Source organism: Lagenorhynchus albirostris, chromosome 2 (assembly GCF_949774975.1).
Source record: "Lagenorhynchus albirostris chromosome 2, mLagAlb1.1, whole genome shotgun sequence".
Taxonomy (NCBI): Eukaryota; Metazoa; Chordata; class Mammalia; order Artiodactyla; family Delphinidae; genus Lagenorhynchus; species Lagenorhynchus albirostris.
The window spans coordinates 130,045,640-130,062,219 of record NC_083096.1 but is presented as its reverse complement, the minus strand read 5'-3'; the positions used below and the strand labels follow the sequence as shown (position 1 = coordinate 130,062,219).

The following is a 16,580-nucleotide window of genomic DNA, read 5'->3' as shown; positions in this document are numbered from 1 at the left end:
GTGTATGGAACAGTCTTACTGAAGGAGTTGGGAGAAAAAGGTTCAGGCCTAGGTAACCTTGTTAATGAGTAGATTCTTAAGACTAAAGGCAAAAGAAACTGTACATAACCACTGTGTCCTAGCTGATAAAGTCATTTCTCTCACGAGGTATGGGTTAACTGTTCTTGTATCATTAGATATGCAAACTGGAATTGAACAATTAAGCATAGGATGATGGATGGTAGGAAGGACCCAGGTTTCTCACTGTCGAATTGGTTACAGACAAGCAAGGAGAAGACCGGAATGATCCATGTGGTAATGGATTAGGGTTGGAGACATCAGTATGAACTCATGTTTAGCTTAATATGGATACAGATGGATTCATTTAGAAATTTTCATAGATATGTGTGTATACAGATGTAGTATACACAGACATATTTCCTTGATCTGTAAGCTGAGAAATCCATATTCTGGTAGTAAGGAGTATTCCCAGATTTGTTTCTAATACTATTCTCCAATGAAAGGAACTAGGGCTCTGTGAAAAAATGCTGGGTTATAGGGCTGGGGCAGGAAATAACACAAGATGAGCCTAGAACAGCTTGTAGGACTAGAAAGTAAGGACTTTATCATCAATTTTACTTGATGGTTATGAAAGTAAATATTTGTATATGAAAACTGACATAGATTTTTTAAAAAAACAAAATGCAAAATTTGCATGATTTTTCAGACATTTATTTGTTGCAGAGGCTGCTAAAATCTTACTCACCACCTACCCAGGTTCTTCCACGCCCTGCAGGGACATATTTATGTTTGTTTGTATTTATGTTTCTCAATTTCTGACTTAGAAGAATCTCAATGACAAAAATTCGGAAGCACTGTTCTAGTCTATTGTACAGAGTTAAGCTTTCTAAGGGTTTAAGTGGTAGCACTTAAATCTTACCTGAAACAGGTGAAGGTGATGGGGGAAGTGGGACATATTGTTATATTCTGTAGAACGGATGAATACAATTGGACTAATTATATATTTTACACTGAATCATCAGTGACCTGGTATGATATTTTTTTAACTAAAGACACAAATTCTGGGGTTCCATGTACACTGTCCTGATAGCCTCTGTTACTGGAAGGGGCAGCATATCAAGGGAAGAAAAAAAATGAGTGACCAGTCTCACCAGGATTAATAGAAGTGATGATTAATATCTTTTCAACTCTCTCTAGTTGTTGCTTTATGAAAACAGAGGGTTATTCCTTTTTTGCTTTTTAGATGAAGAAACTCTCAACTCTCTTTCAGTCTTTCTTTTCTCTAGCATTAGAGTGAAACTTCCAGGTGGAAAAGTGTCCTATTTGTATCCATACTTCATTATCTTCAAATGATTTAGTCTTTGAGTCTTAAAAAAAAAAAAACCAAAAGGGGGGAGATAAGTTTCCCATGCTCCATAGCCACCCAGACGGCTTCAGGGAGACTGTGGTCAGAGCCCCATACCTCAGCCTTGAATTCAGCAGTGCTTGCTCTGGCCTGGCCCCTGCTTACCAATGGGAAATGTTTAATAGGAGTTCCGTGAGCTCAGTCAGTATAAAAAGCACTGTAGCCCTTGAGCTAATCAATTTTTATGTTTACCGCAGCCCCTGATGAAAAATGACTCATTGTGCAGTGTGAGAAGATATGTGGTGAAACATCATACTTCCCGCAATGGAACATGGTCAGAAGATGTAGGAAATCACACTAAATTCACTTTCCTTTGGACAGAGCAAGCACACTCTGTTACCGTTCTGGCCGTCAATTCAATTGGTGCTTCTTCTGCAAATTTTAATTTAACATTCTCATGGCCCATGAGCAAAGGTAAGAAAAGGTACACCTCACTTTGCATTCACAGAGTCCAATAGATGAGACAAACATGAATCAAATAATCATGCAAGTTAATGCCTATTTACAAACTGAGAAGAGTGTTCCCAGGAAAAGAGTATAATTTTATAAAAGAAAAGAAAATAAGAGCCTAACCTGGTATTGAGTTTCAGAGAAGCTTTCTTGAGGGTACAGTAGAGGAATTAAACTTCCCCAGAAGGTCGGGGAAAGTGCTCCCGCGAGAGGAAAAATCTGACCAAAAGTTCTGTAGTCCAGGAGAGGGTATGAAGGAAGACCTGGTTGGCGCTGGTGCAAAAAAAGTCCAGAAAGGCCGACAGAGGCTCTGAGGCATGGCCCTCAGGGAATTGTAGGCATGATAGGAATTTTGTTCTCACGTGCGGAAGTCTGGAGGCTTTTAAGTGGGACTCTGAGGAGAGTGTGTTAAAATGATCAGATTTGTGCTTTGAAAGCACTGACTCCATCAGCGGGAGAGAAGATTTGGAGGGAATTAGAATGATTAATAGGCTTGTACAGTATTACAGTAGAGAACACCTTTTGACCATATCCAAAAATCTCTTTTTTGGATTTTAGGTAGAATCTTATTTCTCCTCATAGCATATATTCCCACACCTCTCTGCTTATATGACTCTTGTGATACAAAAATAATTGCCATGTATAAATGTCTGCTTTATTTATTTGTATAAATGTCTGCTTTCTCTTCCTTCTCCCCTTTTCAGTAGGTTATATGTTCCTAAAGGCAATTAGGAGATCTTCATTAATTTTGAATTTAAAAATAAATTTCCTTGTTTTCCCCACAGTAAATATCGTGCAGTCACTCAGTGCATATCCTTTAAACAGCAGTTGTGTAATTCTTTCCTGGATGCTATCACCCAGTGATTACAATCTGATGTATTTTATTCTTGAGTGGAAAATTCTTCATGAAGACAATGAAATTAAATGGCTTAGAATCCCTTCCTCTGTTAAGAAGTATTATGTCCACGGTAAGCTTACTGTACTTTAATTAAGTTTCTCCTATGGATTAGTATGACGCTACAGATTATTAATTCAAATAAGATAGTTGATGAAAACTTCAAAAATATAGATGATATATCTTGCTGCCTAAATTGTCATCCTATTACAAACATTTAATACTATTTCATTTGATCCTTTTCCATTTAAATATTTTATGTAGTTGTAATCATATCATCTACCACTTTTCTTATGGTTTGTTCCTTTGATATATTACAAGCATGTTTCTATTTTGTTCACAATCCTTATAACTATTTTTTAAATGATTGTATAGCATTTTATTCCAGAATCTACATAAACCATTTATTTATTTGAGAACATTTATGTTGCTTCCAGCTTAACCTTTTTTTAAAACCATTTTAATGGCTTTGGATAGCTACTGACAAATTGTTTTCCCAAATTGTGTACCAACTTACGATGCCACTAGCAGTGAGTGGGAGGGCCAGGCTGAAGGTCTGAGGATCATAAGCCAGCATAATATTCCCAAAGTAGACCAGTTACCCCACAAGGTGATTAAAATACAAAATATTAGTGCACAATACAGAGTCTCCAAGTCTGAGTAAGGTTTAAGCAGGGAAGCTAAGGATTGCCATGTTCTTATTTACAACATCATCCCAAAGGCACATACTTCTATTTCATTGCAAAGACCCTAGAATTTAGCATCAAGGTAGATAGAAACAAATTATTGATAGAGAACTAAATCCAGTTCATTACTATACTGTTGTCTAGGTGGTTGCTCTCTGTGCTTCAAAGAGATTTATCTCTTGTGGAATAATATTTATATCTTACTAGCATTTGTAAAAATGATAGATCACTGATAGATCCATTTTGAGCTTTGCTATGAAGGTGATCATCCTCCGTAGATCTAGACGTCTGGATATATAAGGTAATTCCTGGTCCCCACTCCCATCTTCTCTGCATGGGATTTCATGAGACTTTAGTCTCCCAGCTGCCTTGAATGGGGAGGCTAAGTAAACTAAATTCTTATGAAAAGGGAATATTGCTGGCTTTGGTCTTAGGAGGTAGAGTGTATTGTCCTGGAAAGGGAAACAAAACAACTCCTACACCCTGAACTTGAACAAACTGGCTATCACTGGAACATGCCTTTGAAAAATTGCAATCTTCTATCTTTGGGTAAGATTTTAAAACATTATTTGTGAAATTATTGTCATTACAGTAGAATTGGTAGTGCTTAGATTGTCTTTGAAACTCCCTAATTATCAGTTTCAATCCATAGGTAATCATCAGTTTTTAATCCATCAGTTTCAACCCATAAGTCATCAATTTTACATCCATGGAAATATAAGAGTCACTTAACATTTTTTTTACATAGATTTTACTCATTTATATTAATTCAGTGGGAATGACTCTTTAAAATATTTTTTCTCCTCAGATCATTTTATCCCCATTGAGAAGTATCAGTTCAGTCTTTACCCGATATTTATGGAGGGAGTGGGGAAACCGAAGATAATTGATAGTTTCACCCAAGGTAAAAATGTTTACTTTTAGTTTCTTTTTACACAGATTTGTGGTTTCCTCCTTAGCTAGCAGTAATGCTGCCATCTGATTCTTTTCTTTCTGATGGAATCATGGAATAGCCCAGAGTCTTATGTAGATGCCTCATGGGTGACTGCAGTAAGGGTACATGGTTCCATGGTGGTGGTAAGAATAATAATCAGGCGTGGTATTGTATTCTTGTATTGGTAAGTAAAAATTTCAGTCTAAAAGTTGATGGAAACAAAATAAAGGGAAGTATCCAGCTATACAATAAAATACATCATCATAAAGATTAATTGGAAAAATATTAATTTTCTGTACAATTAATATAAATACACCTACCCCAAACAATATGTTTTGACTCATATTTATGAGTCTTTAAATTTTAATCATCTTCTAAAGGAAATCTTTTTCTAAAAATAAAACTGTAGCAATAATTATAGAAAAAAGTTCACAGGGTGTCTTATATTTCTGATTCACCTTACTGTACTTGAAGTGGGAACATTTTGATTCTGCTGTTACTTTTCAGATTGTCTTCAAATCCAAGCAACCCAATAATGAAGTTTCAAGAGAGAAACATTTCACCTGGTTTTAGAATTAAAATAATTATAAAGCTTCATTCATGTATTGTTCAACAAATATACACTGAACACTGTTCTAAGCACTAGGGATTGAACAGTGAACATAAGTCTGTGCCCTAAATGGAGCTTAAACTCCAGTACTCTAATAAGAATGACAGACAATAAACAAATCATGTATAATATAATGTCAGATAGAAATAAGTGCATGAAGCAAAATAAAATGAAGGGATAGAGTTAAAATGTGGTGCTTTAGTAAGGATGGCCCAAAACGGTCTTTTTCTCTGTGAAGGTGATATTTGGGTAAAGCCCTGCAAGAACAAAGGGGAAGAGCATTTCAGCAAGGGGATAGTAAGTGCAAAGGCCCTGAAGAGTGAGCGTGCTTTGTGGTTCAAGAAACAGTAAGGAGGTCAATGTGTCTGGAGTGAGCAAGATAGAGGTTGGTGGGTGTTGTAGGTTGCCTTCTCTAAAAGCAGATGCTGAAACAAAGAGTCATCATAACAACTTTTATTGACACTTGGACTCATATAATCTAAAAGTGACCAGATGGAGAGAGCTGGCAAATAAATAATTTTGAAAAAATGTTTTGCTAAATTACAAGAAGCATAATTCTGACCAAAATAATAATTTTATTCATGTGATCAAAGCTATACTTTTATCTTCCTCTTTCTGATTTTTATATCTTTAAAGGTCATTCAGATTTATGTTGAAATCAGAAAAAAAGTCTATTATAATTTCTGATTCAGAAAGATGTTATTTCCTCAAGCTTCAGAGTTGTGTGAATTTTTTCTTTTTCAGATGATGAAAAACACCAGCATGATGCAGGTCTATATGTAATTGTGCCAATAATTATTTCCTCTTCCATCTTATTGCTTGGAACATTGTTAATATCACACCAAAGGTATTGTACTTGGTGTTAAAATCTTGAACATATTTAAACCTTGATTTTAGATCCAAATCAGAAACACTGAAGTGTTCTAAATATTTTTATATGTATTTGATGGCAATGAGATGGCGTAAAAAGAAAAAACCTGATTTCAGGAAACCACACTCGGTTTTGCTAGTACACATAAGCCTCAGGAAAGAAATTAGTTTTTTTTTTTTCTTTACTGTATATACGTTCATGAAATAACAAGCTTATAATAGGAAATCCTAGGCAGTATGTTCTTAGAGGTGAGAAGAATGGCTTTCAAAGTTGTACAATCTAGGTTGAGAACCTTTAGTGGTGAAGATTTATCTGAAGCCGTCAGTTCACTTATGGTCAGTAGGCATTCCGCTTTTTAAACGTCAGCGCTGAGTGGCTCCATTCTGTTTGGTTTGGCAAATGGCCTTGAATTTCTTGGATGGTTCTTTGGGTGCCCCATTACTCTGTGCTGAGAGGTCCGGACCATTGAGGTTATTTCACACATGCCAAATCTCTACAGAAAATTTTGTCTTCTAGCAGTGAAGAGGGAAAAGTAATTTTACAATCCGAATTTACCTTTCAGTCAAGTGAGCTGATCGGGCCATATCCAGTAGAATTGTTTCTGAAACTCAATTGATGGCCATATTTAATATTTAATTTTCTCTGAGAAAAACCTGTGCAAAGCATTTATTAGCACAGTGCCTGGCAAACAGTTTTTAATAAGAGTTGGCTATGTTTATTATAGTGATCATTAACTTTGGTCTAGACAGAAAGTTGGTGGAGATCTTCATGGTAGAGCATGTGAAAGTGAATCTGATCCTACTGAGGGATAACCAGTCTGGTAGATAAATTTCTAGTTTGTACATTTATTAACTGTTAACATTTTCAATGTGAACGTTTTTCGTTACTTCTAATGCCTTGTTTATCTTTTGTAGGATGAAAAAGCTGTTTTGGGAAGATGTTCCAAACCCCAAGAATTGTTCCTGGGCACAAGGACTTAATTTTCAGAAGGTCCCTTTTTCAGTTTTTTAAACCCCAGAATATATAAGATCGCATTTGAGATGCTATATGCCTTCTAGAGCTTCAAACATTTTTAAGGTTTAAAACATTTTAAGGATAAGGTTTAAATCTTATTTTATTCAATTCATCTTAATATGAGTCTATTTAATCTGTTATTTGTTTTCAAGAATAGCAAGATGCAGGAATTTGAAACCAGGACAAAAAAAATTCAATAGGTAGTTTATCATCTGAGTTAACAAATACATATCTTTCTTCTGTGTCACAGTATATAATAAAATAAATATTAGAATATTAGAGTCAAATCTGGTGGAGAACAAATATTTGTATATACTTTTTTGGTATAAATTGATTGTCCTTAGGAAAAGGCTGGAATCAATATTTTTTAGCCCTTGTAACTATCTCCATAATTACTTAAATCAATTAAAAACTATACAAATAATCCTTTCCTCAAATACTACAATCTGAAAAATGCAATTATCATAATAAAACTTACATTTATGAAGATAGTTCCTTTCAAGCTACTTTATGAAACAATTAGTCAACTCTAATAAAATAATTTGCACTTTATAATAGAATTTCTCAGAAAACTCTAGAGTTTAACAAATGTATCATTAATTCCCATAATTTCCCTTGAAGCAAGGTTGGTTTTCCACCCATAAAACTGGGAAAATAGAATTCAATTTTCATGGCAAAATATCTTCATGCTGTTTTGAACAATAATCATATGGAGGTTATTATGCAATCTCAGTAATTGTGTCATCATTAGTCACTGTTACCAGTCTTCAGTGGTTTTCTTTTAGTTACAAGATCAAGTACTCAATGACTTCTCTCTACAATCTGTTATCAACCTACAGATTTCATTTTTTCTGTCCGTGGGCCTTAGTCATGCCTATACTATTCTCATCTCTACAGACCCTTCCACGTCAATGAAGACCTTGCTCTAAGCTCTTCTTTCCCCAAGCCTTTTGTGAACAAATGTAGTTCAGAAGAATTTCTGCCCCCTTTATTTTCCTGGAGCATTTTATTTTTTATTGTGAAGAGTGTTCCGAGTTCAAGGGCTGTGTTTTACCAATCACAACTATTGTTGAGCTTCTCCTGCTAAAGGCAAAGTACTAGGGTCAGGATTTATTAATGACTTGCTGCTATCTTATAATAATGTCCATTTATTTATGTGCAAATGACTGAGATACATATTCTTACACTCATTAAGATTTTTACTTCAATTCTCAGTATCTCTGTTTCCTCTCCTGTAAAATGAGGTTTAATAGAACTTACCTCATTGGGTTGTTTGGGGAACTAAAGAAGATAGTACTTCTAACATAGTATTGTCTCAACAAATATTAGTTATCATTATTTTACATATTTACATGTTTTATGTTATTCTTTCAGTTACCCTGTGGGATAAGTATTATAATCTCCATTTTATAGAAGAAAAAACCTAAAGCTTATAATGGTTAGGTAACTTGTTTTAGAGTCTGGCTTAGTTTTCTAATTTGTCTGACTTTGGAGCCTGTTCTATTAGTAAGTGTTCTCTCTGGCTTTCGATTTTTTTTTTTTTTTTTTTTGACCATGACCCACAGTGAGAAAAATGCTTTACCTTGCAACCTAGTAAATGAGTAGATGTAGATAATATGCAAAACTGAAACAAAAGATGCTCAAAACAGTTTTACTATTTGCAACACCCTCTGTTTTCAAAATTCTGTTTCATTTCAAAAATACTGGTTACAACCCTCTATATTCATTCACATACTAACAGATATGATTTGCGGTTAGAAAACACTGCTCTACAGTTTACCGATGAATGAATTAGTGAACAGATATGTAATAATGTGGGCAAAATAATGCAGACATTTAAATTGTAATCTTTCAGTGGAAGAGACAGTGCCATATCTTCAGACATGGTAGCAGTGTAGTTTTACATATGGTCATTCTCGTTATAGAAACTTCACTTAGCCTGAATCTAACCAGCCCCACACCCATACACTTCTCAGCTATGCCCTTACTCACTGTAAGACACGGAGTCTCCTTTCATTAAAGCAGAGCTGATGGTTTTTTCAATTAGTATTTATTCCTCTTCTTTCTCTTCCGTTATGAATTCTTACAGTGACGTTTATTGTAGTGATAGTGATATTTCAGCCATATGTATTTGTTTGTCATTCATTCAGCAAGCACAAAATGAGAATAAGTATTTACATGTAAGTCTAGGATGTTGCTAGGCTCTGGGAAAACAATTTGTAAGAGATGTTCCTTACCATCTAGGCAGTAAGACAGTGAGGTCATAGAGGAGTGACTTGGTTAAAAGCAGAATAGAAAGAACTTTTCTTTTCTCTCTCTGAAATGTTTTATTTTAAAATTCATTAATTCATTCCATCCATTCATTCAAGGGGTATTTATTGAATAGTTATCCTATGCCAGTCACTATGCTAGGCCTTAGGGTTAAAATGGTCAGAAAACAGGAACTCTTGGAGTGTGCAGTCTATGGGGAAGATAAGCATTAATCAATTTATAACTGAAATAACAAATAATATACATTATATATGTTATATGTAATATATATTATGATAATATTACAGACACTAATAATGATAAACTACGTATTGTGAAAGAAAGGGCCCAGTGTGCTGAGTGTCGTGTATGGGATGGGGGTGAGCTGAGATCTGGAAAATGAGCAGTCATTAACTAAGATTTGTGGTGGAGGGTAGAGCCCAGCAAGTCCGCTGGTGAATACAAAGCCCTGTGGTAGGAAGTACCTTAGCACATTTGCAAGCTGAAAGCAGGGAGATTAAAAGACAAAGAGTAAGGAGATTATTTTTCTTAAATATTGGGTTTTTTTCATGTGAGAGGAGTTTTGTCTAAAAAATCTAAATACCTATCTAAATAAAAAATTAAAAGCTTCACCATGTCAGTACATATAAATGTAGGGAATAACCATTTTACTGTCTCTTTCAGAGAAGCTCAAACACTCTGTCTTCAATATGTTAAGCTCTGAAATCTCCTCTATGAACCACCAGGAAAATGGTTTCTAAGTGTTTACCAGGGCAGGGAAATGATTAGGCCCACCTAAGCAAAATGCAGTTTGAACCTGCACCAAATGGCTTTTCCCTTTTCCAGAAAATGCCCGACACAAAGGAACCACTTGGTGGATGTAGGTTCAGTCAGTGACCGTTTTTAGCCTATGCACTACCCCGCTGAGCTCCCTGAGGAGGAGTGTAATGCCACAGCAGATCATCTGGCAGACATATACAATAGATGGAAATATCATCACATTTCCCCAGGTGCTGGTAAACTGAGGAAGTGTGAAGAATTTTTTAAGTACAGTAGGTGTGAATGTCCTTATTTGTAAGACTGGTTTTTTTTTTTTTTTTTTTTTACTTTTGCCAGTGTTAGACTTCATAATCTTGTTAAGATATTCTTTAAGCATAACTAGCCCTCAAGATGCTTAGTTTATTACTAGGGTTTAACAGGTACACAATTAGGAATAAATCAGTTTTTGGAATATTTGAAGAGTAAAGAAGAATATAATTTCAAAGGTTTTACTAATGATAAAAATCTAATCTTCTAAAATTCAATAACTTCTTAAAATTTCATCTTCTACTTTAATCTCCTAAATAACTAAAATATATTTTTTTAGGGAAAAATAATATAGTATAGTTCACATTATATTTCTAAAGAGGACAAGACAAATTTACTATCTGCTCCATACTTTCATATTCATATTATTTTATTTAATTATCTCATAGACCTAATAGCCTTATATTTTCTGATGACAAAACTGAGGCACAGAGTGGTTCTGTAGCTTGTCTTGATCATCCAGCCTGTAGGTGTGAAAATCTTGGTTAACCTCAGGTCCATTGGACTCACATTGATACCCTAGCCATCGATTCCATATTAACAATGTATTGCTTAATGTACTAATGCCCCTAAATTGTACACTTAAAAATAGTTGAAATGGTCAATTTTATGTTACGCATATCAACACGCAAAAGAATTGGCAAAGGAACTGAATAGACATTTCTGCAAAGAAGATGTACCAATAGCCATAAGCACAAATGAATATATATGTGCTCAACATCATTAGCGATTAGGGGAATGCAAACCAAAAACACAAGGTAGCACTTTACACTAGCTAGGATGGCTATAATTAAAATGACAGATAATAAGTGTTGGTGAGAATGTGGAGAAATTGTAACTCTCCTACACTGCTGATGGGAATGTGAAAATGGTGCAGCGCTTTTGGAAAATAGTCTGACAGTTCTCCAACAGTTAAACATAGAATTACCATATGACCCAACAATCCACTGCTAGGTATATATCCAATAGAAATGAAGTCATATATCTACACAGAAGCTTGTATATGAATGTTCATAGCAACAGTGTTCATAATGGTCAAAACATGGAAACAACCCAAATACCCATCAAATGATGAAATGGATAAGCAAAATTTGAGATTTCCAATTCTAAAACAAAAGGAAACACAAAAAACCCACAACGCATCGCAAAGCAAACGGACTATGGGAGCCCATTGTTTTTAAAAACAATTCAAATACAGTATTGTTTAAAAGGAGGTAATAATTTTTGTATAAACTGTTTCCCTTAATTTGTTCTTCAAATTCGGATCTTTTTGAACATTGATTTTTATCTATACCTGTAATTTCTAGACAATAAAACCTGATTTCTAAAATGTCCCCTAAAATTAATTAATTAATTTCTTCCACTTTTTAAGCTATCATTCTCCTTCCCTTTATAGTAAATCAAAATCCATACTAAACCTGTAAGTATTCAAATTAAAGATGAAAAAAACCAGTATTCTGAGGTATTTCCCAAAAAACCCACATTTGTTTAAAACAACGTCAGTATAGGATGATACCATATGTGATGAAAATTCTCTCACATAATTTCCCCTTGATTTTCTTTCTTTTGTATGTTCCATTTCCTTTTACCCTTTAAAATTATTTTAAGAATATAAGTACATAAAATGGAGTAATATAAAAACGTCTGTATACTAACACAATATCTTAAAATTTTCTCATATTTGCCTCATACATTTTTATTAATAAAAATTATAGATAAAGTTTGTCCTGCTTGTTGCCCTTACTAGTTTTAGTCTCTCCTTCCCTTCCTAGGGCACCCACTTTCAAGAATATAGTATGTATTTGTCTAGTTCATGCTTTTATACAACACCTTTTTTCTTACATCTGCATGTATGTATCCATGACCAATGAACAATAATACATTTGGTTATTGTTAATATTAACACATCTCCCATATCATTCAAAAATTATTATTTTCTCAGCATTCTTTTTTTTTCAGCATTCTTTTTGAGATATCTTCATGTTGATATATTTCATTTAGTTTAATAATTTGATCCATAATATTTCATCCTATGAATATATACCACAATTCATATATCCATTCCCCTGCTGATGGATAGAAAACTATTTTCTATTTATTATAAACAATGCTACAGGACACATGGTTGTATATGCCTCTTTGTTCTCTGGGAGTATATGCCTTGATATGTCCCATTATTTTAAAAAATCATTTTGCATTACGGTATGCCTAGTGTGCATGGTTTAATAGTGAAATAGTATGGAAAAACATTTATTGGACAGTATAGTCTCTTCTGCACCCTTCTCTACCTTTAGTCTTGCTTCCTTAGTGCCATTACTTTAAACTGGTTTGCTTTTAATTTTTCTGGCAGGTCACCTTTATATTTCTAAAAATAATATGCTTATGGCATTATGAAATGTAGACATTATTTACTGATTTCTGGCTATAAAGAGGATTTACTTATACATATACTTTTTCTCCCCTTCTTTCCCCATGCTCCTACCATATATAGTTTGTCACTTTTTTCAGTTCCTTCAGTAATCACTCTGCAACCTCAGAAGAATCTTCTTAAACTCCATTTCTTGTTCAACGAAATAGAGACTGTTTCTTGGAGCTCCCCTTCCCCCATTTTTTCTTTTTAATAAAATAAAGACATTAGCACTCTTACCCTTCCCTCCATTTCTCCCTCCACTTCCCAATCTCTGTCAACTGTAACTTTACACTTTTACTTAAGTCAGGGTTGATAATATGTTCTGTGCTATAATTTGTCTATGGGTTCATTTTAAAAAATAAAAAACCCAGTAAACTGCATTTGCATTTTTATGAGTATGTAAATATTGTTCCTTGCAGAAGCAAGTAATATGTGATTATATTACCACACTTTTTGGTGGTTCCAGTGTCACAGGAGAATGTTTTTCAAAAAAATTTTAGAAACATTCCACCCTGTTGATTTAAATTGTGCCAAATTTTACTTGGCTTCATTTTTAGTTTTTATGTTTTGTTTTGTGTTTGTTTTGCTTTTTCTGGAGTTTCTAATTGCTTCTTTAAAAAAAAATTTTTTTTAACCTTCTGTGTGCTGCTATTATATAAGCTTCTTCACTGAGACCTGTTCCCAGGGCACCCTGTCCAGGAAACCCTTTATCCTCCTGCTGCAATCTGGATTAGGCCTTTTCTAAAATTGCTGCAAGCCATCACTCTGAATTTTCCCTTAACTGGTTTCTAACGGATACTGTTTTCTAGATATTTTTCCCTTCCTCCTTATTGATTAACTAATTCCTTATATGACCTGCCAGGAAATATTGTGTAAGTCGGAATCTGTGCATGCCTGAAATTCTTTTTATTGTGCATTCCTCGCTTGATAGATTGGTGGAATATCAATTTCCAGGTCGACGAGCCTTTCCAATAAAACTTTGAGACAATTCCTGCCTTATCATTTAGCATCAGTATCACTTCTGAGAAGTCAGATGCCATTCTGATTTTTACTCCTCACTGGTTACTTGCAGATTTCTGACTTTTAAAATATCCTCCCCATTATTGATGTTCTAAAATTTTAGAGATAGGTCTAAATCTATTTAGGGGGGTTCTTTTTCATGTAACTTTGTCCTCATTTGAAGACACTTTTGATTCCATGTCTCCTGTCAACTCTAAGCAATTATATTATTTCTTTGATAACTTCCTCTCCTCTTATTTTTTTGGATCTCTTTCTAGAATCTGTATTAGATGGATGTTGAACCCTCTGCATAGATCTTCTATATTTCTTATCACTTCACTAATATGTTTGTTTTACGTTTGAGACCTTGCCGTACCCTGTTTTTTCAGTGCTTCTATTAAACATTTATTTGCTATTTATATTTGTAAATTTCCAAATATTCATTTTCATTGTATTCTGTTCTGGTTTTATGCATGCAATATTTTCTTAAGTCTTACTAGAAATACAAATTTAGAGGATCATTGTTTGTTTTAGAAATTCTCTTTTCTTTTATTCCCTGAATTCTCTGTTTCTGCTAGGATCATGTTCTCCTCCTATTTATCTTGGCTTTATTTTTTTTTAATCTCACAATTTCCCCATATATCTAGAAACCCTTTGTTTTTCTTTCATGTTTAAGAATAAAATAATAGACAGGCTGACTGGGAAAGCATGATGCACATAAGCAGGGATTGTTGGCCTAAATGGGTGGACAGGGCTCTGGCTAGATGAGGAGAGATATGGTCATAGACACCAGTACCTCACAGCTGCTAGATTCCTCCCCAGATAATGTCCTTTTTTTTTTTTTTTGTATTTATTTATTTAACATCTTTATTGGAGTATAATTGTTTTAAAATGGTGTTCTAGTTTCTGCCTTACAGCAAAGTGAATCAGCTATACATACACACACATCCCCATATCTCCCCCTTCATGTGTCTCCCCCCAACGCTCCCTATCCCACCCCTCCAGGCAGTCACAAAGCACCAAGGTGATCTCGCTGTGCCATGCGGCCGCCTCCCACTCGCTGTCTATTTTACATTTTGTAGTGTATATATGTCCATGCCAATCTCTGACTTTGTCCCAGCTTATCCTTCCCCCTCCCTGTGTACTCAAGTCCATTCTCTACATCTGGGTCGTTATGCTTGTCCTGCCCCTAGGTTCTTCAGAACCTTATTTATTTTTTATTTAATTCCATATATATTGTTAGCATACGGTATTTGTTTATCTCTTTCTGACTTACTTCACTGTATATGACAGACTATAGGTCCGTCCACTTCACTACAAATAAATCAATTTTGTTTCTTTTTATGGCTGAGTAATATTCCATTGCATATATGTGCCACATCTTCTTTATCCATTCATCTGTAAATGGACACTTAGGTTGCTTCCATGTCCTGGCTATTGTGAATAGAGCTGCAATGAACATTGTGGTACATGACTCTTTTTGAATTATGGTTTTTGCAGGTTATATGCCCAGTAGTGGGATTGCTGGGTCATATGGTAGTTCTATTTGTAGTTTTTTAAGGAACCTCCATACTGTTCTCCATAGTGGCTGTACCAATTCACATTCCCACCAGCAGTGCAGGAGTGTTCCATTTTCTCCACACCCTCTCCAGCATTTATTGTTTGCAGATTTTTTGATGATGGCCATTCTGACTGGTTTGAGATGATATCTCATTGTAGTTTTGATTTGCATTTCCCTAATGATTAGTGATGTTGAGCATTCTTTCATGTGTTTGTTGGCAGTCTGTATATCTTCTTTGCAGAAATGTCTATTTAGGTCTTCTGCCCAGTTTTGGATTGGGTTGTTTGTTTTTTTGATATTGAGCTGCATGAGCTGCTTGTAAATTTTGGAAATTAATCCTTTGTCAGTTGCTTCATTTGCAAATATTTTCTCCCATTCTGAGGGTTGTCTTTTGGTCTTATTTATGGTTTCCTTTGCTGTGCAAAAGCTTTGAAGTTTCATTAGGTCCCATTTGTTTTTGTTTTTATTTCCATTTCTCTAGGAGGTTGGTCAAAAAGGATCTTGCTGTGATTTGTCATAGAGTGTTCTGCCTATGTTTTCTTCTAAGAGTTTGATAGTTTCTGGCCTTACATTTAGGTCTTTAATCCATTTTCAGCTTATTTTTGTGTACAGTGTTAGGGAGTGATATAATCTCATACTTTTACATGTACCTGTCCAGTTTTCCAGGCACCAGTTATTAAAGAGGCTGTCCTTTCTCCACTGTACATTCCTGCCTCCTTTATCAAAGATAAGGTGACCATATGTGCATGGGTTTATCTCTGGAATATCTATCCTGTTCCATTGATCTATCTTTCTGTTTTTGTGCCAGTACCATATTGTCTTGATTACTGTAGCTTTGTAGTATAGTCTGAAGTCAGGGAGCCTGATTCCTCCAGCTCCGTTTTTCTTTCTCAAGATCGCTTTGGCTATTCGGGGTCTTTTGTGTTTCCATACAAATTGTGAAATTTTTTGTTCTAGTTCTGTGAAAAATGACAGTGGTAGTTTGATAGGGATTGCATTGAATCTGTAGATTGCTTTGGGTAGTAGAGTCATTTTCACAATGTTGATTCTTCCCATCCAAGAACATGGTATATCTCTCCATCTATTTGTATCAGCTTTAATTTCTTTCATCAGTGTCTTATAATTTTCTGCATACAAGTCTTTTGTCTCCTTAGGTAGGTTTATTCCTAGATATTTTATTCTTTTTGTTGCAGTGGTAAATGGGAGTCTTTTCTGGTTTTCACTTTCAGATTTTTCATCATTAGTATATAGGAATGCAAGAGATTTCTGAGCATTAATTTTGTATCCTGCAATTTTTCCAGATTCATTGATTAGCTCTAGTAATTTTCTGGTAACATCTTTAGGATTCTCTATGTATAGTATCATGTCATCTGCAAACAGTGACAGCTTTACTTCTTCTTTTCCAATTT

The 16,580-nt window shown here is 34.7% G+C and overlaps 1 protein-coding gene across 2 annotated transcripts in view; it reads left to right on the top strand.

The window, feature by feature from the left end:
- Window positions 1–16,580, top strand: part of LEPR (leptin receptor) — a 75,240-nt gene that overhangs the window by 41,833 nt on the left and 16,827 nt on the right. For both annotated transcript variants that reach the window (XM_060142548.1, XM_060142549.1), the window contains 5 exons: window positions 1,603–1,819; window positions 2,641–2,823; window positions 4,245–4,340; window positions 5,725–5,827; window positions 6,766–6,841. In XM_060142548.1, coding sequence (XP_059998531.1) covers window positions 1,603–1,819; window positions 2,641–2,823; window positions 4,245–4,340; window positions 5,725–5,827; window positions 6,766–6,841 — 675 coding nt within the window. The remainder of the gene's footprint in view (window positions 1–1,602; window positions 1,820–2,640; window positions 2,824–4,244; window positions 4,341–5,724; window positions 5,828–6,765; window positions 6,842–16,580) is intronic.